Source organism: Juglans regia, chromosome 8 (genome assembly GCF_001411555.2).
Source record: "Juglans regia cultivar Chandler chromosome 8, Walnut 2.0, whole genome shotgun sequence".
Classification (NCBI taxonomy): Eukaryota; Viridiplantae; Streptophyta; class Magnoliopsida; order Fagales; family Juglandaceae; genus Juglans; species Juglans regia.
In genome coordinates, this window is record NC_049908.1 from 6,628,287 (window position 1) to 6,646,567 (window position 18,281).

Consider the following 18,281-nt stretch of genomic DNA (forward strand, 5'->3'; position numbering starts at 1 on the left):
CACTATTAATAAATAGTCTAAGGTTTAATGGGTAATAACAAGTTACAGTTATGTGGCTGGGATAGCACTGAAATTTAATTTAATATGAGAAACCCTTCCAGGATGGTCAGTGCTGGCTGTTACGCTAAATGTAGGATGAGTATTATACTCTTAATGAAGTTCAATAGTTGTATAAATGTCTGAAGTAACAGAGACACATTAAGGAACTTTACCTATGTGAACATAAGAGGTGGGGACAACTTCTAGCAAAAGTTTAAGGTTTACTTTTGTAAATGTTCATGAATGCCAGGATGGAGCACATGAATTAGTGCAAATATTTGGTGAGTTATCTCGCTAAAATTGGATAGAATCATGTGTGTGGTATTTCCGTTCTTAGCGTATAGAGTCTTGGTTTAAGCCTAGGCCACCATTGACTTTGTTAAGAATTTGAGATACTTACACTAATTGAAGGTTTAAGTCGAGAGATACCTTCTTGTATGCATGAGGATATCAGTATTTGACTGAAAATTTAATATCGCAATCTAAGTGGGGGATTGTTATATTTATTATAGATTGTGATATTAAATATGTGGATTTATTGAATGTGGGTTATTATTTATTTTAGTAAACCATTATCTTTAAGAGATGCATTGGTTCAATGGTAAGGGTGTGTTGTTTCAAATGAGAGGGTATGAGTTCAAACCACCATAGCTACACTTTGTTTGTTTAATTTTAACAAGGCATGGAATTAGCCTAAGGGGCGCGTGGGCCAGGCCCGAAGAAACACAATGCTTGGTCCAAAGAGAGGTCACGCATGGGCTGAAGAGACACTATGCTTGGGCCAAACAAACACAATGCTTGGCATGGGAAGAGGCACAATGCATGGGCCGAACCGGCCCGTTTAAAGACTCATTTGGATGGGTGCAATGCTTCAAAATATATTCATCAGAAATGGTGAAGGTGGGTTTCGAACCAGTGACCTCCCTTGGAGAAGGGAGGTGTCCAACCACTTGACCAGGCATACCCCTTTGGTCTTTAAGTGAAACAATATGACCTTTAAACCAGTAACTGCCAGTTGAAAAGTCACAAGTTAAGAGTTGTGATCTTTCACATGGTGTCACTTCATTCTCTATAAATAGGGGATGAGACCCACGAATTTATTCATTCCATTCTCTCATATTTTCAGTCACTTGCACAATTTTGTAGAGAAACTCTGAAGGAAAAACTTCAGAATTGCTATCTGCAGTTAGTGACTTTGTTGTATCCTGGAGGTGAATTGCTTGTAACCCGGTAGCAAACTCTTTCGAGTGGGGGCAATTATCACCTTAAAGATAGTGATCAACACGCCTCAAAGTCGCATTTATTTTTCAGATTACTGTATCCGCACAAATATTCTTTAACATAATCATCTATCGAACATGGAGAAGTTGGGTTGAATAATGAACATCTACACATTTGGAGATTATGCTACAAGCAACTTCATTTTTACATGAGTGAGTGCTTTAGATCTATTATTGTATGTACGCAAGCAGGAGTAGTACTACTGGCTTAGGTAATCTTAGGATATTCAATCTTGTAAAAAAGAAATGGAAGAAAGAACACATGCATGCATTAAAACGAGGTGATTACAGAAATCTTTAAAAAATTAGCCATGAAAAGTTCCTCATAATTAATTAAGGGGTTCAAAGATCAGCTCATTCATTGAAGCAATATATCGTCATTGCATTGCATGTGAGTTTGTCGCCTTATATAAAGACAAGAGAGGGGTCCCCAAAAGGTTCAAGTACAATTAAAACATCACTTAATGATGTGAACTAAGCTCTATATCACGGCTGGCCATCAGTGTGTGGTTCAGGTTTCAGGAGCCAACTTTGGCACACAAGGTGACGTTTCCTTAATGCATCATTCCACCCACGCACTCAAAGCAATATTGAAGCATAAAGATTCTTAAAACATAAAAAAAATTTAGTAGAAAATTGCAAATTAATTACTGGAATCATTCATTGATTAGTATGTCTGTGAGAATTGGCCTATATAACTTAGAAGCTAATTGCAGTGATCAGTGAGCAGTGAATTACAGATTAAGCAACGATAAGAACGATGGGGGAAAATCGACAAGCGTAAGAGCAAAGCAAAGATGCGAGAATTACGTGATTAGCGAGCTTTTCTCTACCGGGGATTAATTATTTAGGGTGGGCAAGTTTTTTTTTTTTTTAAGAGGGTGGGCACAAGTTTTATGTAATCATTTTCCTTTTGGGAAAATAGTACTAATTTTTATTATTAAAAAAAAAATTTCACTTAGATCTAGATATTAGAAATGATAAAAGAAAATGTAGAACAAAAAGTGAAATCAATTGCATACCAAACAAGATGTTGGCGACGTGCGTGGGATCGATTTATTATCTACAGCGGAATCGAGAGAGAGATGACTTCTTGGCTCACAAGTTCTTCTCCAGAATATAAGATAAGTCCCTCCACCTTGCATTTATTATTTTATTTCAAAAGTACTGTTAAAACATATCAAATATATAGTATATGTTTATCTGTTAGAGTAGATCAGGTAAAATATCATTAATTTATCTTCTAACTTGAACAGGAAAAAAACAAGATCTTATTCGGGTAGTTATACATACACAGTACTGAAGAATAGTAGTACTTAAGATCTTACATAATTTTGATTAGCCAAATTACAATGAATATCTTCATCTGTGGCCACAAATAACTAAACAAGTAGACGCAAAAACAGATCTGATCAAGGCTCCAATTAAACCCGTGAGCGATGCCTAACTTTTGTTAATTAATTTGCATGCTGACGATGAGGTGTATGATAATCAATTCTCCACCCATTTATAGTTTCAAAGGGCTGGTCTCATGTATATATGTATGTATGTATGTGAGTCTTTATTTAGAAAGTCTATGTAGTGTTTTGAACCGATACTAACCATATGCAAAAAGAAGTAATTAACAATAAGCTCAAGGCCATTAATAAGATCTTGCAATAGCCTAACACTTAACACACTTTTCCCACGGGTTAGTATCGATTCAAAACACCACATAGGTCTTCTAAAAACTTTTATATATATATATATATAAAGACTCACATACATACATACATATATACATGAGACCTTGTTAATGTCAAAAATTGCACAACAGATTAGAAAGAAAGAAAGAGTCATCCCGACTCACGTTGGTGATTTGAGCTTTGATACAGTGCTCTTCGCATTCATCCATAAATAAATAATAAATAAGCAAATAAAAGTAAATAAAGGGAGACACAGAAATTTACGTAGTTTGGTATAAAAGCCTATGTCCACAGATTGTTGAGACAAAATCTACTATATCAGATGATGATTTTACAATGTCTCGTAGCCTCACATATCTCTCAGTACAATGGAAGAATTTAGTCTCAGGAGAGTTCCTCTAGAGAATTGGTGGAGAGTGCATAGAGTCAGCCTCCCAGCCTTTAGAGAACCTGGAGAGAACTGCTTCTTATATAGAGGTTATTTCTTTAGAGTGATAGAATCCAACTTGACTTGTGATATCTTTTCCTTTTAGGAGTCTGAGCTAACTTTTTTGCCTTATCTCTTTCAAGTTTTATCTTTTGGCTTTATGATTTCTTCTCTTAGTTATAGGTTTCCAAAGGATTTGACCTAGTCAATTTAATCCTTAACATAAGATTTACGTGATTTGATAACGTGCCTACTCATACGAAGATGTAGAGAATTTCATTCAGTTGATAATTAAATATACAGTGCAATAGCTGTACAATAATTTAATACAATATATATAGTAAACATTAATTAGTGGGTCGGATCGTGTCGGATTAAGAGCCAAAACAGATCAAAGATTTTTCTCCAAATGAAGCCCAAAACTCATTGAAAATTCACAAAAAAAACTGCAAAAGATCTTTATCGAGTAGAATCAATCATTCAGCCGAGCCTCCACAAATACAATCAGTCTCTCCACACATAGAAGCCCAACACTACGTTAATTGGTCTAGTAAGTTAAATTACTCTAATCTTATTGAGAGAGTAAGAGTCAAGATGAGGCCCAATGACCCGTTAACGGACGGATCTTGCGCCCGTTTTCCTGTAAATCGGCAATCAATGGACGGGCCGAATCTTGGGCCACCAGTGCCCTGCCCTTCTCGGGCACCAACCTAGGGTTTTTTCTCGAGGGTTTATACTTTATACCCTACATACGAAAACCTCTGGTTTAGGGTTCGCATAGAAATCTTGTTTCCTGCTTTACTCTCATTGACCATAGCTCTCAATCCACTCATCGAGGCTCCAATCAGTTTGAGCTCCCCACAGTTACCCAAATTCCCAGAGCAATTATTACCTAAGATGGGGAAGAAGAAGAAATTCATCGACAGGAAGAAATCCGCAACGTTCCAATTACTCGCTCGCGACTCGTCCGACCCCAATTACGACAACACACCGGGTGGCGACCGAGTCTTTGTCCGCGTCGACAACAACCCCGTCTCCTTCTTCGCCGATGAAGACCCCACTGGAGTCTCCGGCTCCGGCCACAACGACGACGATCCCGATTCTATATTCGCCGATGCGCCCGAGGACAACGATGAAAACGAAGAGGGCGATGGTAGGGTTCCCGGGAACTCGGTGCGGGCGGGGAAGGCGTTGCCGGAGAATGTGAGGAGGCAGATTTTGGAACTCGGGTTTCCGGATGACGGTTACGATTATTTGATTCATTTGAGGGATATTAAGCACGCTGGCGGTGGCTCCTCGTTCTATAATAATCCGAAGGCGAGGCTCGATCAGCTTCCGCGTGATGTCAAGGTTGGTTAGCTTTTGATTGCTTTTTTCTTTGTTTGGTTACTGGAAAATAATTCTTGGAAAGCATACGAAAATGATGGGAATGAAAATTTCTATCTTTTACCTTTCTAATAATTTCTGCTGAATTAGAATGAGCCTGATGTGAGCGTCTAGAATTTGTGTTTGGTTGTTTTCTTGGGACTAAAAAAAGCTGTATTGCGCTTTGTCTCTAGGCATATGATGCATCAAGAGTACAGATTTCTGAAGTGGATGATGATCCCGATGGGAGGTCCATTTTCGGTGTTGCATCGAAAACATTTGGTGTGCGGGTACAGAAAGCGGTTGATCCTGATGTAGCTGCATTGCTCGATGATAGTGATTTATCGCGGTTTGGTTCTGATGTTGAGGACTTAGAAGAGGATTTTGTTGTTCGGGCAAACCTTCTTGAAGAGGAGAAGGATGTAGAGGTGGATAAGAGGTTAAATAGGGTAGAACAATTTGGGGTAACTGGAAAAGAGGTTGATAAAGCAGATAATTATGACCAACAACCAACTGTTGATGGCCTTGTCTTTCAGAGTGGAATTGGAAATCACCTGGTGGAAGGTGGAGATGAATTTGCTGACAATAAGTCACGAGTTCGTCGCCTTCTGGATGAGCAATTTGATTTAGTGAGTTTCTTTCCCCGTTTTATTTTTCTATTACTGTAGTTTGTAATTTATCGTCTTTAAAGAGTTTGCTTTCATAACTGCTTCATGATGAAATGTCGAGTATCCCATTTGTGTTATTAGACTTAGTCAGGACTCTCGTCTTTATCTATCATACAGTGTAGAGCTGACACACCAATTAAGAAGCTGTTATACATGGAACAAAGTAGTCTACCGTCCCTAAGTGGCCGTCCCCTAATGTAGTTTTCGGATCCTATTCAATTGTTGCCAATTGGCTGAGACTTTGTTTTTGTTTTTCCGAATTCCTATGGGCTCTGTTTTTTAATTCTTTTTTTCCTCCTTTTCAAGTATTTGTTCTTTAAAGTGCTTTTATGAACATTGTTTTAAAAACATATTTGGGACGTCGTTATTACTTGTCCATGTAATTCTCCTCATCTACAACTTGAGAGTCCAAAATTTCTTTGGTTTTGGTGATAAAGCAATTAATTTTCAAACTAAATAGGGCTGATTCTGATTGAAAATAGATTTTTGTTTGTAAGCAAAAATTATTAATATCAGGAGTAGCCGATGTATACAAGAGAAAACACCTAGCAATTGAACATGATATTTATAGTACATATGTCATAGTACTAAAATACCTATGAAATGAAGATTGTGTCTGGGAATGGAAGCTCTGCTCCTTGTAGGACTGCCACGTCTTACTCTATGCATTAAACCCTTTTGGTCTATTCTAGTTAGTGTATTATTTTGAATATAAACGTATAGTGCATGATGTTTGCTTGTAGAAATCCTCTTGCCTTATACTTGATTGTAGAGGATACAAATTACAAAAAGTGTATTTACATGTATGTTATTAGAAGTTAATTTTTTACTTGATGATTAAAGCTTTTGATATCACCAGTTCCTTTATGTTACATAGTACATGAGTTTCAACAGCCTATGTTGTATCCAACTCGTCTTGATCTCATACTACAAGTTTCATGGACATTTAGGAGGCCTTGATAAAGCTTTCGACTGGTCTACCACAGTTCTTGTTGCGCTTGCCAATATAGCCTATTTATTTTCTGATTGAGTGGTTTGCTGCGTGTTTTGATTCCAAATTTAAAAGAAAGTGACTTACTCTTTTAAGCTATATCATATGTCTGCATCCCTATCTTGATTTGTTAGATGGCCGTTTTCTTGTCACATTAAATTTCTTCTGTCTGACGGCAGCTGATCTTTTTCAGCTTGAACGTCAAGAATATGGCACTGACAATGATGATGACGATGGTGATTATGATTACGTAGCTGAAGAAGATGAATCCCTTGCCAAGAAGCTTAATCAAGCCATTGGTGATCATTTAATGGATGACTTGGAACTCGATGATAAATATAAGGCTCCTGCTGATTTATTGCGTGATAATGAGATATCAAAGAGGAAGGAGCTATCAGACTCTGCTGCTGACGTGATTCGTCGCTGTGTGGAATATGCTGAGAAGTATGAAAACGAAAATGATGACAAACCTGTTGTTTTCGTAGAAGAAAGCAGTGATGAATCAGAAGTGTGGGACTGTGAGACCATAGTTTCAACGTATTCAAATCTTGATAACCACCCTGGTAAGATTGGGGCTCCAGAAATAGCGAGGAGAAAGAAGTTGGCTGAAACCGTATCTAGAGCCTTGGGTGTCACCAGTCATGTAATATCCCTTCGAGGAAAAGAGAGGCTTCCTGTGGACTTTCTACCTCATAGTAAAAAACCTGCTGAAGAAAAGGTGAAGGATGTGGGTAGTAATAAAGCTGAGCAGCAGAAGAGGAAACAACTTGGTCAGGAGTCAAAGGAGGAGAAGAAAGAACGGAAGGTATCTCCTTGCTGCTTATTTCTGATTATTCCATTTCTTGAACAGTTAGTGCTACAACCATCGAATTACAGTTATTGCACTGAGAAAAGATCAGAATAAAGTCCCATTGTCTATTTGCTAACTGTCATCATTAAGGATGATTTGGAGGAAATAAGTTGCTGTTGGTTATCTGAGGAGATACTGGTTTGAGCATTTGTTATTATAAAAAACCATGCACGGGCTTAGTTTTTTCAGTTGGTCTACTCCACTGTCTTTTGTAATGACACCAAAACTTTCTGTTTGCAGGCTGCTGTAAAGGAGGAAAGGCGGGAAGCACGGCGTGCAAAAAAAGAAATGAAAGAGCTTTATAGGGGTGAAGCACAGCGTGCTCAGAAAGTTGCTGCCATTGCTGGCCCATCATCTATACATCTTATGTAAGTATGGTAAGTGTATAATTATGCTTTCAGCTAGTTGGAATTACAATCTCATTTATAGGATTTTTAGATGCACCCTATTTTATATTTTTCGAGCTTTTTTCAACTATATGTATACAAAGAAGAGATGTAGAAGTTGAGGAAGAGATGACTAGAAGGGATAAATAGCTCAAGCTAATAACATAAGAGGAAGAGTTCAAGAACTAGATGGGCGTAGAAAGCCACCTCAATTATTTGCAAAGAAATCTTCATTCAACTCTTTAGTATAAGAAATGACAATTCTCAGTTTTATCCACAAACCGTATTAACCCCTATAAGAAAATAACATCAGCCTGGAATGCTAACTCCAGCCAGGCCCTTCTTACTTGAGCTCAAGCATTTACTTCTCTAGTTACTAGTTAGAGACCAATATATTGGGGCTAATGTGGGATCTGCTCAAGAAATTACCAGGTTAGATTAATTTCTAATGCATTCCCCAACAGGAGAGAGCTCATCTTTCCATACAGAATACAAGTTAAATATACAGACCTACCATGTTTGCCAGGCACATCCTTGGTAGGGAATTTGTCAGAGGCAGCAGGCAACATGCTCATGCTTTGGTTTGGAGAATAAACAACACACTCCACCTTGTTCCCTTCCCACAATAGAAGATAAAGTTATATTATTTTTCTTTGCTTAGTTATGCGAGAAAAGTGGGAACTAATTTAAAGAAACTTTTTATTCATCTTCCTACACCCAGTTCTTCTTTAAACCTTACCTGTTATAGAGAGACTTTTTGTGGTTTTGAATACGTAATTCAGATGTACTTGACAAACATTTTCTTTTATCGCCTTGTACAATTTATAGAGCAATACTATAAATGGCATTATGGTCTCAACTCAAATTTTGCCTTCAGCTGCCTTGGACATGCAGGCATTCCTTCCTTTAGTTTTCCTCGACCTCGTGTTCTAATTTTCTCTCATGTTCAATAGGTAAAATCTACACTCAAGTGTACCTTAGGGGGCTTCTGTTCTGAATTCCCGTGGAATTCGAGTCACCTACAGTCATGTGCTACCGGAGAAGGGGTCGAATGCTCATCCTAACCTTCATTGCCGTGATTTTTTGGCCGCATAGATTATCAGAAGTTTGATACTTATTTTGGTTTATTTTTCCTTGTTCTTGGGGGTGAGTGGATGTACTAATGAATGCAATGAAATTAAGTTTATGTTTCATTACATATTTGTCTTGCCTGCGAAACAAATAAACCTGAAAATCTTTGGTATATCGGGATGCAGTTATTGTGTGTCGTCATCCCCTTTTATGCAGGCTATAGAGCCACGATCTGATTTTCCCTTTTTTCAGTTGGTCGGGGTTTTTGTATCATTCTTAGCTCCTGTTGATACTAAATGAGAAACGGGTCCCTTTACCGCTCTAGCAAAATGTCCTTAAATTAGGAACACCTTCGGCTAGAATTTGGAAGGTTTAGTTAGACTGCCTTCCTCCTGTGCTCTTCCCTTCATAGATTGGGAATGAAAAAATGGTTAATACAGCAAGGAGAGACTGCTAGTCAGGATGCGACTAGGAGGATATAGCCATGCATTTAAATTTTAAGATTTCATAAACGTTGGATCGGTTTGTCATTCAGAAATACTGCAAAGACTTATTTTTCTTCTTCGTCTTTTTGTTTTTCGTTTTTTGTTTTTTCAAGTAAGACTACAAAGATTGATTTGCCCCCTGGACTGAAGGAAACACGTACCAAGAGTAAGCGACTTACTGGGAAAACAGTGTTAAAAGTATACAAATACAAAATTACTCAAGAGAAAGAATCACATTGCTTGGTTTCTTCTTGCTTTCAAAATTGAATCTGGAAAGTAGAACCACAGCAAAACTCTTCCTCAGTGTGGAATAGGAGCGGCATCACCTCCACCATCGTAGGGTGCGGGGTTCCACATGCCATAGTCTTCCATCAATACTTCTGGTTCAGCCTGATATTGTTCCTCACCTCTCTGAACTTGATCCGTTAGGGGGTGAGATGGTAAAGATTCCATCGATGGTGCCAGTGATAATGGCGATACTGATGACGACCACGACGAAGTTGCTACCATGGGCATTATAATAATCATTATCATGCATAACATGCCTATAACCAACCCTAGAGATTGGGTTGGCATTATTTTTGGCTGCATATCTAACCTCGTCCTCTTCATTCAGGTTCTTTTAGCCATGGGAAAAGCATTTAGCAACTAATTCAACTATTTATCATGATTTATAGCTCATACATATGTGTTAATTGTGAGTTCTAATGAACTGAAAGCAGTGTTTAAGTTAAAGTGTATTATCTTCTCACACCTAATGGATGACAAAGCATGTTTCTTGCCTGCATTTTGGAAGAGGCAGCTTAAGCTTACTGGTGATATAATAAAATAGCAAACCTATACGCATGCACAACTTGAATGCGTGATGTGTTCTTTTCTTATGGAACTGCATCAGCGTCGAGAATAAATAAAAAAAATATTGTATATGTTATGGTCTCACATTGGTTAGGAGTCAAATGGTATGTGTGCATATAAGCTTGAGGGCACCTCTACCTAGCAAGCCGGTTTTCTAAGATGTGAATGCTTGGGCCATATATGGACACATAACAGTATACATACCCAGGAGAGCAGAAACAATAGTCATAGATTTGCAAGCTGAAGAAACAAAGCCACCGATTTTTTTTTTTTTTTTGGGTTTATACCGAAAGGTAAGATTGATTATAAAATAAAAAATTAAATCAAGTTGATTTCGTAAAAAAAAAAAATAATCGAATTGAATGGGAATCCAAAACACTTTATGAAATGGTTTCAATTTAAAAGCCTCTTCCTGCCGTGTAAAAGTGGGACAAAATGGATACAAAACTAAGCTTGGTGGCCCTGTATTGAAAAAACATTGTCAAAAAACAAAAAGTAATTCCGTTGCCGGGACTTGAACCCGGGTCTCTCGGGTGAGAGCCGAGTATCCTAACCAACTAGACTACAACGGATCTTGGCATTTGACTCTCTGAAACTTTATTAAACCTATCAAAACACGTCATTTCTTATTTGAATTAGAAAAAGATTGGAGTTGAAATTGCACAACTGACCCAGTTTCATGGAGAGAAGACACATTTTTGTGGATTTAAATGATATGGTACCACGATCTAAGTCAGATGCATGAAAAAAAAAAAAGTCAAAAATTAGTTTTAGCCAAACTGATATTGATAATGATTTCCGTTGTCTGAACCCATGATTAGATCATAACAACCTTTTGTCTTGTTTGAAAAGATTATTACAAACCGAGCATCGTTATAATTTTCTAACCTTTTAGTTACCAAACCCCAACCCCACTCCCACTCCCCCCTCTCTTTATTTTTCATTTTTCACTTTTCACTTTTCACTTTTCCGGCTGGTTTTCCTGTCCTTGGAAGGATTTTACATGACTAAAATTGCATTACTGTTGAGTCTTATCTGTTACTATATTCCAGAATTGTCAGGGGATCCTCCTACTTCAGCAAGAAGGCAACAAAATGCAATTTAAATAGTGTGATGAGATCAGATGATTTTAGATGAAAGTTGAATAAAATATTATTATAATATTATTATTATTTTAAAATTTAAAAATATTGAATTGTTTATTATATTTTATGTAAAAATTGTAGTGACGAGACGAGACGTTTTCACTATCCAAACGGGATGTATGCAATGAGATCCCATTGGAATTCCTGCATCTTCTTTGTTTACCAAAAAGAAATTTTTTGTTCTAGTGTTTTAACGCAAAGTTAAAACTAAACCAATTGCTTGATTGATTATAGTCATGAATGTCCTTGACCGCTCAGAAAAAAATGATTCCTGCAGATGATAGATAGGCCACTAACCAGACAAAAACTTCACCCTTTTTTTTACAAGTAGACAAAAACTTCACCTTGAACCAAATAAGACAGCAATTAGCATATAACCAACTTTTTAGAGGAAAGGGATGAGACAAATTGCAAGTAACCAAGTGATCCACAACATTGGCCATCATTGGATTCTCCAATACTAACGTGATAAGATTTACAAGCTTTAGTTCATGTTCCTAAGCCCTCCACTGCAGAGCATACTCATCCCTCTAGAGACTCCTTATTCTCGTGTTCTAATGAAAATATGAAAGGTTATCTCATAATGAATGACAATGCTCATTGATACGTCATTATAAAGATCCGATTCGATTAGTATCTATGGACAAAAACCTAGCACTGCAATCATGTCAAGTTATGTTCAAATGCAAAAAAGATAGTGAGACTAATTAAATTATCAAAGAGAATCACCCCATAACTCGTAAGTGCCAAAATACAGACATTTGTATCTCCATTTGCTAGTAGAATTTTTGGCTTATAACAATACACTTGACAGAAAGCCACCAACATCCATATCTGAACTTAATCAATTCAAAATAAACTCTACATAAAGAATCACAAGCCATAAAGGTAATGTACACCTCTCAAGTGTTTGGGGATGAAAATAGGGAAAGGAAGGGAGTTTCTTTGGTAGCTATTAGAGAACAGCAGTATCAGCTCAACCACTCGAAACATTTAATCATACAAAGCCATGATGCTTGCTGAACACATTGACGACTATATATCTCACACTTGGCAGCTAGAACCACCTGATGGAATAATACAGAAGAACTACCCAAGTATCCTAGCTAAGGATCATTACGGGATTGCATATTAAAGCACATGCACTTATCTTTCATTGCTTCAGCCTCACTTCCATACTCTTTGAATCTGTACTCTTCCTGCTTGTAGGTAGAAGGCACCTTTCCCTCGCTGTAACATTGATTACATAGACTAAAATAAGATTTCATCTCCTTGAAGCGGGACCCAATAATTGGATAGCGGCAAACTGAACAAACATGCTGGCCATGCCGGTTCCTATCCCTGGTTTCAAGCTTCAACAGAGTGGGCATGATACCAAACCCCCAGTCAGGATCATCAAACATTACAAGAAACTCAGTGTAAGACACCAACGAGTTTGAGGCATCCATTTCTCCATGGACCTCCAGCATCTCACTAACCCCATGAGAAGGGACATAAATAGCCCTCAACAATTTGATGTATCTAGCAGCATCAACCTTTTTAATCTGCGAAATGCCTTCATTCACAGGACGCCACAAAAGTGCATCAAAAGCAACACGTTTACGCTTATCTGGAGGGCCACCACAAATGGGGGCCACGACTGCAAAAAACATGCCCAAATCCACCCTGCCTGAGCCTGCATCATCCAGAACAGAGAGTATCCTCTCGTTTATGGCTTTGACAGCTCCTTGGAAGGTCTCGGGCTTTAGAAAACTGAGTAAACGGTGAAGAACTTCTTCCAATTTAGGCTTGCGAATGGATTTCTCAGGAACACCACTACCAGAATAGGACACCGGCACGTCACCATCAAGCATTTCCTTCATCAGAAGGTCTACATGACAGCGACCCAACCTAGTAATCCTCTGGAAAGCCCTAATTTGAAGAGCATTAGCCAAGTCTGGTCTCAACATAGTGTTCTCCCCCACAGTCTTAAATTTTGAGGGCTCCACAGTAACAAATGCCCCCTCCCCATTGCCCCCATTAGACTTCACCTTCTTCTTCTGCAGTTGCTTCAAATGGGATATTGCATCATGCAGCTCAACCCTGTTTGTCATTTTCAAGGCTTCCTTCAAGGCTTTCTTAGCATCTTCAGTTTCCCCAGCCCCCAACAAGGATACAGCCTTGTTGAGCTGTGCCCTCCAATGATTCGGCCACACAGCTAAGACCCTAGTATACATCTCAGAAGCTCTTGGAAACCTGCCCAAGTCCATATAAAGCCCACCCAAATTGTACAGAGCATCGACATGACCAGGTTTCAAATCAATAGCCTTCTGAAACACCTCGATTGCCCTCTCATCCTCACAAATAGCATGCAAAGCCGAACCCAAATCACAATATGCATCGGCGTAATCTGCTTTCATAAATATAGCCTCTTCTAAGGCCTTCACGGCCGCCCTATATTCCCCGACTCCAAACAAAGCACTACCCAAAAGTTTCAAAGCTCTAAAATGCGTAGGACAAAGAATTGCAGCTTCCCTGTAATACTCACAAGCACTTAGAACCATACCTTCGCCTTCCAGCGCAATACCGAGATTCACATAAATCTGCGGAAGCAAATAGGCCCACTGGTTCCCGCCCGCTTCAGCTGCCTCCTGCGCCAACAAAAACTCCTCCTTGGCCTCCTTATATTTGCCAAGTACGTAATAGCAGTTCCCAGTTCTGAAATGAGGCCTCACATCCACGGGTTGCAACTCACAAGCCCTCTTGAAACTAACCAAAGCCTCCCTAAACAGCTGGTGCTCATACAAAGCTCGACCAATGGCCATGTGGCCATCAAAGGCCTCCTCTCTCGACCTCGCCCCATCGGCTCGGCTTCTAAGAACCCCCAATTCCTTCACAAACAGCACGTAGTCATGCCCAGACTCTTCCCAGAATACCCTTTTGTCCGAAATCTCCGTCGAAGGCCCCAATTCTCTCGACCACCCTGCGTCCGAGTACGCGTCGAAATTATCCCCTTTCAATTTCCCATCTTTCGCTTGCTTAGCCTTCAACCTCTTGATCAGAATCTCCAAATCGTCGACGATTTTCCACGTGTCATCGAATACTATGCCGTGGTTGGGCGAGACCGCCCACGCCGCGGTCCTCTGCTTCTTCTGGGACTCGATGGCGCGCTCATCCGCTATGGAAGACGAGGACGCTCCAGAAATACCCTTAATATTCTCCTCCAAATTGAGCTCGAGCTCCAGCGCGTCGAAGTCACGGTCCACATCGCCAGCACCGTCGTCATAAGTCCGCAAAAGCCCCTCGTAGGTCAAGCCCTTCTCGCCGTCGATGAACTCGCCGTATGTCCTAAACACCTCGTCAAGAATGGCGTTGATTTGCTCTTCGCTGAACTTAACCCTAGGGTTCACCGCCACGACGAGAGCCTCCATTTCGTCCCTGTTGAGACCCCCGTCTCGATTCGCATCGAATTGCTGGAAAATCCTCTTCACCTTCTCTGATCTACTACCCCTCGTCGCCATTTCGCCTCTCCTTTCCCTTTTAGGGTTTCGATCAACTTTGAGAAAGACGACACTCTCTGGAAGATAGAAATAAAAAAATAGAAGCAGATAATCACACACACATATATACAGAGAGAGAGAGAGAGAGAGAGAGAGAGCTCTGTAAGTGAAATTTGAAAAGTTAGAGATTTAACGTGTAAAAAAAAAGTGAGGAAGGTTAATTACATTTAGGGATCAATCAGTCTCTTGATTGAAAGCATAATTTTGAATTCATGTGGGGACTGTTCTTTCTTCTCATTGGATCTGCAAAGATAAAGCAGAAAAGGAGAGAGATACGGATACAGAGAGAGAGAGAGTCCGAACTCTCTTTTTCTGACTCTATCTCTCTCTAATTTTTTCCTTTTTCCCCTCTGACGGTGATGATGGGTGCGATACCAGCCTCGCAGCACTAGTCGACAAAGCACTGTCGTTTTTACTTTCCTTTTTTTTTCTTTTTTTTTTTCAATCTATATTTTGTCTTTATTTATTTTAATTTAATTCCGTTATTGATTTGCCATTTGGCTGGCCTGGCTGGTACGAGGAAAAACAATAAACAAAAAGGTAATAGTAGTTAGTTAGTAGATGTTTGGACAAGAGCCAACTGGCAGGGCGAGTTCAGGTGGGAGGTGTGGGTTTGGTGTTAGGGAGATGATTTTTAACGGTACCCGAAGTCTTCTGATAAAGAAATCATATGTTTCAACCGTCCAACTATAATTTGGACCGTTTATTTACTTCTAGCTAAAGCATTTTGAAATCATTTTGAGATTTCAAAAAAAAAAAAAAAAGAGGCTAAAGCATTTTGACTAGTATCCCTTTCTTATTCTAATTAATAATTAAAGACTGTAATTCAAGTATATTCTTCATAAAAACCTCATTTTTTTAACAATTTTAGAAGCAAACAATACTGTAACTGAAATCATTATGTCCATCAATTGAAAGTTGAGTTAAAATCATGTTTAACCTTAACAATATGTCACTACTTCTCTGTTACTTTTCAACTGCATGCATGCGATTTTGTGAATTACTATATATAATATAGACATTAATATGAATTATCTTTCAAAGGAGAAATTTTTGTAAAAAAAAAAAATAAGTACATCCCGGAATTTAGATTTTCCAGCCCTAGTCATAACCGGCCTAACTCAGGTCGGATTTCGGCCCAAATTTAAAACCTAGGTTTTGGGCTGGGTACACCTGGGTGAACAATGCTACTAATTATTATGTTCTATAGTTTGGCTATTGCTGGAGGGATAAATTTTTAAGAGTTGGGCTACTCTAGCCCACTTGGTTTGACCGCACTTTACTTTTTATATTTTTATTTTTTCTTTATTTTTTTTACATTTTTTTAATATTTTTAAAAAATAAAAGAATACATCAATACATTTAAAATTATTTTTTTTATCATTAAGTAAAAAACAAATTATCAAACAGTATAATTGGGGCGATAGAGTAGTGTTTTTCAATTTTTAAGATCTAATAAGAGTTTAGCTGCTTGTAAATTTGGTGTATAATTTATATTTATAAGCCGGAGGCCCATATGGATAACATATAATATTTATATGATATAATTTAATTTGATAAATAAAATTAAATTTTAAATTTTATAAATTAAATTATACAATTTAAATAATATAAATAATGTATTCTATTCATCGATAACTCTATCAACATTTTACTGGCCATAAGATTCATGATTACGAGGTCAGACCACACATTAACAGTTGTTGGGTGTATAAAAAAAGTTTGTAAATAAATTGTTTTCTGTCACGAGAAATTATTATTTAATAGTAATGAAAAGTTATATTACAACTCATTTTGTCAGTCGATTCAATCTTATCACTTCGTTAAAAATACTTTAAATTCTATATATTTACCCTTATTCATTCGAAATAGAATTATAAAATAGTAATAAAAAATAATAGATTTATCATTTTTCATTTCATATTATGAATGATAATATGATAAGAAATTAATAGATTTGAATTTGATATAAATAGATTTATGTCAAAACGATAGGACTCGTTAAGACATAATTAATAAACAGAATAATAATAATTCAACTCACTTAATTTGAAATCAACCCATAATAATTCATTTAAATTTTATCTCAAAATGTAATTATATACCTATATTCATATTTGTTACGACATAATTATATGTGACATGATATTTCTCAAAATGTTTATTTTTCTTTATTGTTGGAAATGTAATTCTATACCTATATTCATATTTGTTATTGTTGAGTTTGTCATATTGATTTTATTATATGTTAAAATCTAAAAAATATTGATATTTTTTATTAATAGGTAATCTTATTTTTTTAAGATATTATGGTTATTAATAAATATAAATTTTAACTTTTAAATGAAATTATATTCATACGGTCTAATGGATTATGTGGACTAATTCAATTTATTTACATAAAAGATGTTAAAATGAGCATCATATTGTGTTGAGTCATTTCTAATTAATTATTAAATAAGTCATACGAAAGATTTAAATTAGTCGTATAAGAAAAGTAATACATATCCAATACTTATCCCTTCTCATTCCCTCCTTTCTTCTATCTATTCCTCCTTCTCCCTCTCATTCTCTCATTTCTTAATTTATTTTTATTCTTTCAAGGTTGAAAAAGTCATATCTACAATTTTTCGGTTACTCTTGGGAGACACACGCAACACAAGAAAACTCCCAATCTGCAAAGCGTTCAAGAGATAGTGGCGGTTTTGCTGAAATCACTTGCGTGGTCCTCACGTGCCGCATGCACAAGATCATTGGAATAACCACCGCCACCACTTTTGTGGCTGAAAAAAGATAAGCTTGTTGCCTTCACGTGTCGTCAAAATCTACCGAAATTCATCTAAACTGTAGTCCATCCTTTTTCGTTCTTATTTTCCTTATTATATAGTAAAAATAAAAAAGAGTTCGTCTCTTGGATAGTTTGTCCGTAGAGATTGAGTCATTCATTTCTATGAAGGGTGAGGTCGAGTTTCTGTTTAGGTAGAGTGTTGTCTCTTGGAAGTTTGTCTGTAAAGAGTATCAACAGTTGTGAAGTCCAGACCAATCCAATAGTGTACTAGTAGAGCTCCAAATAGTTGAAATGTGGATATCTCCACATGTATAAGATCATGGATATAAGTTTCTCTTAATAAATGAATGAATGATGACATTTTCTTTAAAAAATTATATATAGGATGGTGCTACTCCCACTGCTGAGAGCTCCTGCTGGGGGGGGGCTCCCTTTAGTTGTTTTCTGATTTTTTTTTTTTTTGCTTTTCTTTACATGTATTTTTAACACTTTTTTAAATATTTTTAAAAAAATAAAAAAAATCACAATATTATTTAAAAATACTTACTTAATCATTAAGTAAAAATAATAATAATAATTTAAAAAAGTCCCAACGGTAACTTCTAGCGGAAAGAATCAATGGAAATTCTAACATTTTTCAATATATATATTATATATATATATATATATATATATATATATATATATACTCGTGGCTTGAACTCTTT

General features: G+C 37.2%; 2 protein-coding genes and 1 non-coding gene across 4 annotated transcripts; 1 reads left to right on the forward strand and 2 right to left on the reverse strand.

Annotated features, from left to right (window-relative positions):
- The first annotated feature begins 4,099 nt into the window (after positions 1-4,099).
- LOC108982214 (protein LTV1 homolog) lies at positions 4,100-9,008 on the forward strand. 2 transcript variants are annotated; one of them, XM_018953522.2, is made up of 5 exons: positions 4,100-4,781; positions 4,991-5,425; positions 6,649-7,260; positions 7,546-7,673; positions 8,645-9,008. In XM_018953522.2, the coding sequence occupies exons 1-5, from the start codon at positions 4,329-4,331 to the stop codon at positions 8,646-8,648; spliced, it is 1,632 nt and encodes a 543-aa protein (XP_018809067.2). In that variant the 5' UTR covers positions 4,100-4,328; the 3' UTR covers positions 8,649-9,008. The 2 variants fall into 2 exon arrangements, with proteins under 2 accessions (XP_018809067.2, XP_018809066.2); XM_018953521.2 differs by having other exon boundaries at positions 4,175-4,781; positions 7,546-7,682.
- Positions 9,009-10,601: 1,593 nt separating this feature from the next.
- Positions 10,602-10,674, reverse strand: TRNAE-CUC. Its single transcript has one exon. It is a non-coding gene; the product is annotated as a tRNA-Glu (tRNA).
- A 1,317-nt stretch (positions 10,675-11,991) lies between these two features.
- LOC108982213 (uncharacterized TPR repeat-containing protein At1g05150-like) lies at positions 11,992-15,111 on the reverse strand. The gene is made up of 2 exons (XM_018953520.2): positions 14,952-15,111; positions 11,992-14,803 (listed from the first exon to the last, which is right to left on the reverse strand). Exon 2 carries the CDS (start codon positions 14,745-14,747, stop codon positions 12,354-12,356), a length of 2,394 nt encoding a protein of 797 aa, XP_018809065.1. The 5' UTR covers positions 14,748-14,803; positions 14,952-15,111; the 3' UTR covers positions 11,992-12,353.
- Between the last annotated feature and the right edge of the window lie 3,170 nt (positions 15,112-18,281).

Excerpts from the sequence above, each read along its gene's own strand:
- LOC108982213 (XM_018953520.2), bottom strand. The coding sequence starts at position 14,747 with ATGGCGACGAGGGGTAGTAGATCAGAGAAGGTGAAGAGGATTTTCCAG.
- LOC108982214 (XM_018953522.2), top strand. The coding sequence starts at position 4,329 with ATGGGGAAGAAGAAGAAATTCATCGACAGGAAGAAATCCGCAACGTTC. Across the intron at positions 5,426-6,648 it reads TGGATGAGCAATTTGATTTA|CTTGAACGTCAAGAATATGG; the intron begins GTGAGTTTCTTT and ends GATCTTTTTCAG. Across the intron at positions 7,261-7,545 it reads AGGAGAAGAAAGAACGGAAG|GCTGCTGTAAAGGAGGAAAG; the intron begins GTATCTCCTTGC and ends TTCTGTTTGCAG.